At 43.0% G+C, this 8,551-nt stretch overlaps 1 protein-coding gene across 1 annotated transcript in view; it reads right to left on the bottom strand.

The window, feature by feature from the left end:
• Nucleotides 1-1,521: 1,521 nt before the first annotated feature.
• The window catches only part of LOC139402477 (actin remodeling regulator NHS-like), a 54,367-nt gene continuing 47,337 nt past the window's right edge, over nucleotides 1,522-8,551 (bottom strand). Inside the window, exons 14-15 of the mRNA XM_071146438.1 lie at nucleotides 5,514-5,643; nucleotides 1,522-3,420 (exon numbers count right to left, since the gene is read on the bottom strand). Coding sequence (XP_071002539.1) covers nucleotides 2,763-3,420; nucleotides 5,514-5,643 — 788 coding nt within the window. The 3' untranslated portion in view covers nucleotides 1,522-2,762. The remainder of the gene's footprint in view (nucleotides 3,421-5,513; nucleotides 5,644-8,551) is intronic.

The raw sequence follows: 8,551 nt of genomic DNA, 5'->3' as shown, positions 1-8,551 counted from the left end.
CCTGGAACCTACGTAATAACTAACTCCAGAACGTACTCATCCCTTACCTGGAACCTACATAATAACTAACTCCAGAACGTACTCATCCCTTACCTGGAACCTACGTAATAACTAACTCCAGAACGTACTCATCCTTTACCTGGAACCTACGTAATAACTAACTCCAGAACGTACTCATCCCTTACCTGGAACCTACGTAATAACTAACTCCAGAACGTACTCATCCCTTACCTGGAACCTACGTAATAACTAACTCCAGAACGTACTCATCCCTTACCTGGAACCTACGTAATAACTAACTCCAGAACGTACTCATCCCTTACCTGGAACCTACATAATAACTAACTCCAGAACGTACTCATCCCTTACCTGGAACCTACGTAATAACTAACTCCAGAACGTACTCATCCTTTACCTGGAACCTACGTAATAACTAACTCCAGAACGTACTCATCCCTTACCTGGAACCTACGTACTCTTATAGCTTTCTTACGTTTTTCCAAATTCTCTGTTTGATTGTCCAGTAATTTTTTGTTCATTTTACAGTACAAGATACCCCCCTGTCCATGAACACAACTATACAAAACAGAATTGTCAAACATTTTGTACATATATTGAATTACACCCAACTTTACATATTCAAAAATGAAACTGAAAATTCGATATCTTTTCTCGTGGTAGTATCTCTAACAGATATTTCCCCTCTTGAAAATGATATGGTGTTTTTTTGTTTATTGCATGCGATAGATGAAAATACTAATAAAACAACGAACACCACAGTGCTCTGCAGCAACAGGTATTAATTCATGTCAAAGTCTAATTAGTTCACAGCTTGTTTCCTCCTGTAACCTCGTACACAGTGTCAGTTCAGTTAGTTCTGCCATTCAAATTTCGCTGAGTAACAGTTGTCCTTTTATCTATGTATCTCTATGTTAGATCTGTACAAACGAACAGTAATATGGTTGCAGAGGTATTCATAGAACACATTGAGTGACTTCATTGATCTACAGTTTGTTTTTCAATGTAGAAACACAACTCTTCAAGATTGGTCTGTTCACCAGAATGTCATTACTTAAAATGTATAACCCATTTGTTATGTTAAATTAGTTTAAAACCTGAAAAAAAACACTAGAGAGAAGCGTAATATTTGAGTGAAATCTTAAAGATTCAACCGATATTTTCACAAGGACAGATGATTTGTTGTTTCTCTTAATAAGGTTGTATGATTCATGTGTTGGGCTTTGTGACGTGCCCCTGGCTACTGATGTTACGGAACTACGGAAAGATTGCATCCCCCCCACCTACCCACATAGAAACAGAATCTAGTCATTCTAGAATGTAGTTATTCTATTTCTATGTCAAGATTGCATCCCCCCCACCTACCCACATAGAAACAGAATCTAGTCATTCTAGAATGTAGTTATTCTATTTCTATGTCAAGATTGCATCCCCCCCACCTACCCCCATAGAAACAGAATCTAGTCATTCTAGAATGTAGTTATTCTATTTCTACGTCACCAATCCACTCTGCTACAAATGATGGGTTTGTGTCGTTAAAAAATGTTTTGTAAGTCTCTTCATATAGCTATGTTCTTTATATTCAATACAAATATACACAATAGGAATTTTCCATTTATAAGATTAGTTTTATTTTTCTCAAGGAATATTCTTGAAGAATTCATAATGCCGAAGTGCAAAGGAGAAGTTAGGCTTTGAAAACCCAATCCCAGCTAGCTAGCCAAACATTAGTGGTAAAGACCCTCGATAGCTTTTCTCTCTTTGTTTGTTTTTATAGTCCAAAATATCTCCTCTAGAGTAGTCGGTGAATCCCCGGCATGCTTGGCCCTCCAGCTGCAGAAAGGCCACAGCACGAGTGTCCCATCATCTCTTCTGACACCTTGACATCTGCACCACATCACTTCAACAAGACCAAATATTTCCCTTATGTGTCCCTGCCAGGAATCCCTGCACTGAGAGCTCTTCTAGGGTCATAGGTCATTCCTATTTCTTGACATGTAGTTTATCTATGTGAGGATGGCATGTTGACCTATGTGTGTTGTTAACTCACTCTTGGTAGAACAATACTTTGACACACGGTTGTCAATAGTGATCACAGTCCATTGTTTTGTGTTGGGGCGGTAGCAATACAAAACATATAGCTTATTCATTTTTGTCGACTGGGGAACATTTGGTTTATGGTTGAAATAATGACCTGTCTTCTGGGTAAAAGTGTAGAGAGAAATGCAATTCTTTCGGAAAGCAGTTATTTTAGGGTCACGTTAGGACACGACATACAAGTCATCCAACATCCAAGAAGATAAAAAATGACGATGGATGTTCCATTTGCTCCAACACAACACACAGGTTGTCTTACCGCTCCATGTTTCTCCTCTTGTCCACGTTTCACTCAATACAGGATCTTGGGTTATTTAAAAAGGGAGTTCAAAGTTCAAAACAAGAACATTATTTTTTTCTTTCTTTACACTCTGAACAAAACACAAAGTTGTGTTCTTCAGTTCTGCACCAAGATATCAAATCCCCAGGCAGGTAGTCCAGAGTAGTCTTCTCTCTGGTTATACCCTCTTGGTTGAGTTGTGTATCCGTCAGTACTCAGTAGATAAGAACAGTAACAGCACTGAACCAGATCCATATAAATATGTCTACGTCCCAAGTGGCACCCTATTCCTTATATGGGCCCTGGTCAAAAGTAGCACACCAAATAAGGATTAGGGTACATGTTTCTGCACTGAGCAGAGCGATCATTACGCGGAGCGATCATCATGGGGACTCCCATCTGAGTTCTCAGTCTCCCCCTCTGATATGACCTGCATGGGTGCCGTATAGAGCCGGCTACGGGTGCTGTAGCGACTACTATTGGCTGCAGGGGGGATCCGGGAGCGCCCCTGTCTGGACGAGGCCGACGTGGGGGGTGTTTTAGGGCTGAAGCTGTCTGAACTGGGCCTGGGGAAGAGGCTGGGGGGGAAGAGTTGCTCCCCGGCCGCCTGCAATGATGGCTCCTGCAGGGGAGAGGGGGGCTCCTCGGTGGGGTACCTGACCTGGCCCTCAGCAGCCAAGGGGTGTCCAGGGGACTTAGGGGCGATGGGGCTCTTGAGGATCTCTGTAGCAGACATGCGGTAGCTGGAATCAGTCCGGCTGCCCTTCTTCAGGAGAAGCAGCTTGAACTCCTCGTTGGAGGTGCTGGACTTCTTGGCGCTGCGGTAGATGGGTCCTGGGGTGCGCTGGGTCCCGGCCGCGGTCAGGGTGGAGAGGGCTGGGGCGGGGGGGATGATGAGAGGGGGCGGAGGGGGGATGGCTGGGAGGATAGCTGCAGGTGGAACGACGGCAGCTGGAGGAGGACACAGACGGCTCTTCCCACTCAGCTCTCCAGAGTCCTTACGGCCCAGGACTTTTCTCTTGGACCTAGAATAGGAGAGTGTTACACGGTTCAGGTAAACAGGACATTTCATAGCCCATTCTGCTGTGGTTCATATGTCTGATGGGTTTCTGCTGTGGTTCATATGTCTGATGGGTGTCTGCTGTGGTTCTAATGTCTGATGGGTTTCTGCTGTGGTTCATATGTCTGATGGGTTTCTGCTGTGGTTCATATGTCTGATGGGTTTCTACTGTGGTTCTTATGTCTGATGGGTTTCTGCTGTGGTTCTAATGTCTGATGGGTTTCTGCTGTGGTCCTAATGTCTGATGGGTTTCTGCTGTGGTTCATATGTCTGATGGGTTTCTGCTGTGGTCCTAATGTCTGATGGGTTTCTGCTGTGGTCCTAATGTCTGATGGGTTTCTGCTGTGGTTCTAATGTCTGATGGGTTTCTGCTGTGGTTCTGATGTCTGATGGGTTTCTACTGTGGTTCTTATGTCTGATGGGTTTCTGCTGTGGTTCTAATGTCTGATGGGTTTCTGCTGTGGTTCTAATGTCTGATGGGTTTCTGCTGTGGTTCTGATGTCTGATGGGTTTCTACTGTGGTTCTTATGTCTGATGGGTTTCTGCTGTGGTTCTAATGTCTGATGGGTTTCTGCTGTGGTTCTAATGTCTGATGGGTTTCTGCTGTGGTTCATATGTCTGATGGGTTTCTGCTGTGGTTCTAATGTCTGATGGGTTTCTGCTGTGGTTCTAATGTCTGATGGGTTTCTGCTGTGGTTCTAATGTCTGATGGGTTTCTGCTGTGGTTCATATGTCTGATGGGTTTCTGCTGTGGTTCTAATGTCTGATGGGTTTCTGCTGTGGTTCTTATGCCTGATGGGTTTCTGCTGTGGTTCTAATGTCTGATGGGTTTCTGCTGTGGTTCTAATGTCTGATGGGTTTCTGCTGTTGTTCTTATGTCTGATGGGTTTCTGCTGTGGTTCTAATGTCTGATGGGTTTCTGCTGTGGTTCTAATGTCTGATGGGTTTCTACTGTGGTTCTAATGTCTGATGGGTTTCTGCTGTGGTTCTGATGTCTGATGGGTTTCTGCTGTGGCTCTGATGTCTGATGGGTTTCTGCTGTGGTTCATATGTCTGATGGGTTTCTGCTGTGGTTCTAATGTCTGATGGGTTTCTGCTGTGGTTCTTATGTCTGATGGGTGTCTGCTGTGGTTCTGATGTCTGATGGGTTTCTGCTGTGGTTCTGATGTCTGATGGGTTTCTGCTGTGGTTCTAATGTCTGATGGGTTTCTGCTGTGGTCCTAATGTCTGATGGGTTTCTGCTGTGGTTCTTATGTCTGATGGGTGTCTGCTGTGGTTCTGATGTCTGATGGGTTTCTGCTGTGGTTCTGATGTCTGATGGGTTTCTGCTGTGGTTCTAATGTCTGATGGGTTTCTGCTGTGGTTCTAATGTCTGATGGGTTTCTGCTGTGGTTCTAATGTCTGATGGGTTTCTGCTGTGGTTCATATGTCTGATGGGTTTCTGCTGTGGTTCTAATGTCTGATGGGTTTCTGCTGTGGTTCATATGTCTGATGGGTTTCTGCTGTGGTTCATATGTCTGATGGGTTTCTACTGTGGTTCTAATGTCTGATGGGTTTCTGCTGTGGTTCATATGTCTGATGGGTGTCTGCTGTGGTTCTGATGTCTGATGGGTTTCTGCTGTGGTTCTGATGTCTGATGGGTTTCTGCTGTGGTTCATATGGCTGATGGGTTTCTGCTGTGGTTCTAATGTCTGATGGGTTTCTGCTGTGGTCCTAATGTCTGATGGGTTTCTGCTGTGGTTCTGATGTCTGATGGGTTTCTGCTGTGGTTCATATGTCTGATGGGTGTCTGCTGTGGTTCTAATGTCTGATGGGTTTCTGCTGTGGTTCTGATGTCTGATGGGTTTCTGCTGTGGTTCTGATGTCTGATGCATTCAATGTGTGTTTCTCTGTTTCTCTGTTTGTAATTTTCTGCAACCTTGGAAAACACTGAAGATCTTTTGAACTGAAATGAAGATAGTGACAGATAAATGTAATGATAATATTGGTTATGACAAGTACAGCTACAACCCAGTGAGTCAAAAATAATACAGTTATTTGAAGTGAATTGAAAGTGACCTGTGGATCATGGCGAACAGGTCTTCAGTAGTACGTGATTTGCTGGGCGACATGAAGACAACATCATCATCAGGTTTGGTTGTTTCGTCAGTCAGAGGAGAGAGGGAGTTATCACTGGGACTAGTAGACTCTGGAGGAACAGGAACAGGAGGTTATAGGGAATACCATGCCAGTGATCTGATCACATTCCTTATAGGTCATTAAACCCTCTAGAGATGAGAGGACCACAACACAAGTGATCTGATCACATTCCTTATAGGTCATTAAACCCTCTAGAGATGAGAGGACCACAACACAAGTGATCTGATCACATTCCTTATAGGTCATTAAACCCTCTAGAGATGAGAGGACCACAACACAAGTGATCTGATCACATTCCTTATAGGTCATTAAACCCTCTAGAGATGAGAGGACCACAACACAAGTGATCTGATCACATTCCTTATAGGTCATTAAACCCTCTAGAGATGAGAGGACCACAACACAAGTGATCTGATCACATTCCTTATAGGTCATTAAACCCTCTAGAGATGAGAGGACCACAACACAAGTGATCTGATCACATTCCTTATAGGTCATTAAAGACACTAGAGATGAGAGGACCACAACAGAAGTGATCTGATCACATTCCTTATAGGTCATTAAACCCTAGAGATGAGAGGACCACAACAGAAGTGATCTGATCACATTCCTTATAGGTCATTAAACCCTCTAGAGATGAGAGGACCACAACAGAAGTGATCTGATCACATTCCTTATAGGTCATTAAACCCTCTAGAGATGAGAGGACCACAACAGAAGTGATCTGATCACATTCCTTATAGGTCATTAAACCCTCTAGAGATGAGAGGACCACAACACAAGTGATCTGATCACATTCCTTATAGGTCATTAAATACTCTAGAGATGAGAGGACCACAACACAAGTGATCTGATCACATTCCCTATAGGTCATTAAACCCTCTAGAGATGAGAGGACCACAACAGAAGTGATCTGATCACGTTCCTTATAGGTCATTAAAGACTCTAGAGATGAGAGGACCACAACACAAGTGATCTGATCACATTCCCTATAGGTCATTAAACCCTCTAGAGATGAGAGGACCACAACACAAGTGATCTGATCACATTCCTTATAGGTCATTAAAGACTCTAGAGATGAGAGGACCACAACAGAAGTGATCTGATCACATTCCTTATAGGTCATTAAACCCTCTAGAGATGAGAGGACCACAACACAAGTGATCTGATCACATTCCTTATAGGTCATTAAAGACTCTAGAGATGAGAGGACCACAACACAAGTGATCTGATCACATTCCTTATAGGTCATTAAACCCTCTAGAGATGAGAGGACCACAACACAAGTGATCTGATCACATTCCTTATAGGTCATTAAAGACTCTAGAGATGAGAGGACCACAACAGAAGTGATCTGATCACATTCCTTATAGGTCATTAAAGACTCTAGAGATGAGAGGACCACAACACAAGTGATCTGATCACATTCCTTATAGGTCATTAAAGACTCTAGAGATGAGAGGACCACAACAGAAGTGATCTGATCACATTCCTTATAGGTCATTAAACCCTCTAGAGATGAGAGGACCACAACACAAGTGATCTGATCACATTCCTTATAGGTCATTAAAGACTCTAGAGATGAGAGGACCACAACACAAGTGATCTGATCACATTCCTTATAGGTCATTAAAGACACTAGAGATGAGAGGACCACAACAGAAGTGATCTGATCACATTCCTTATAGGTCATTAAACCCTCTAGAGATGAGAGGACCACAACATAAGTGATCTGATCACATTCCTTATAGGTCATTAAACCCTCTAGAGATGAGAGGACCACAACAGAAGTGATCTGATCACATTCCCTATAGGTCATTAAACCCTCTAGAGATGAGAGGACCACAACACAAGTGATCTGATCACATTCCTTATAGGTCATTAAATACTCTAGAGATGAGAGGACCACAACACAAGTGATCTGATCACATTCCTTATAGGTCATTAAAGACTCTAGAGATGAGAGGACCACAACAGAAGTGATCTGATCACATTCCCTATAGGTCATTAAACCCTCTAGAGATGAGAGGACCACAACACAAGTGATCTGATCACATTCCCTATAGGTCATTAAACCCTCTAGAGATGAGAGGACCACAACACAAGTGATCTGATCACATTCCCTATAGGTCATTAAACCCTCTAGAGATGAGAGGACCACAACAGAAGTGATCTGATCACATTCCCTATAGGTCATTAAAGACTCTAGAGATGAGAGGACCACAACACAAGTGATCTGATCACATTCCCTATAGGTCATTAAACTCTCTAGAGATGAGAGGACCACAACAGAAGTGATCTGATCACATTCCTTATAGGTCATTAAACCCTCTAGAGATGAGAGGACCACAACATAAGTGATCTGATCACATTCCTTATAGGTCATTAAACCCTCTAGAGATGAGAGGACCACAACACAAGTGATCTGATCACATTCCCTATAGGTCATTAAACCCTCTAGAGATGAGAGGACCACAACACAAGTGATCTGATCACATTCCTTATAGGTCATTAAATACTCTAGAGATGAGAGGACCACAACACAAGTGATCTGATCACATTCCTTATAGGTCATTAAAGACTCTAGAGATGAGAGGACCACAACAGAAGTGATCTGATCACATTCCCTATAGGTCATTAAACCCTCTAGAGATGAGAGGACCACAACACAAGTGATCTGATCACATTCCCTATAGGTCATTAAACCCTCTAGAGATGAGAGGACCACAACACAAGTGATCTGATCACATTCCCTATAGGTCATTAAACCCTCTAGAGATGAGAGGACCACAACAGAAGTGATCTGATCACATTCCCTATAGGTCATTAAACCCTCTAGAGATGAGAGGACCACAACAGAAGTGATCTGATCACATTCCTTATAGGTCATTAAACCCTCTAGAGATGAGAGGACCACAACACAAGTGATCTGATCACATTCCCTATAGGTCATTAAA

Source organism: Oncorhynchus clarkii, unplaced genomic scaffold (genome assembly GCF_045791955.1).
Source record: "Oncorhynchus clarkii lewisi isolate Uvic-CL-2024 unplaced genomic scaffold, UVic_Ocla_1.0 unplaced_contig_8750_pilon_pilon, whole genome shotgun sequence".
In the NCBI taxonomy this organism is placed as follows: domain Eukaryota; kingdom Metazoa; phylum Chordata; class Actinopteri; order Salmoniformes; family Salmonidae; genus Oncorhynchus; species Oncorhynchus clarkii.
This window is presented reverse-complemented; position numbering and strand designations above follow the sequence as displayed.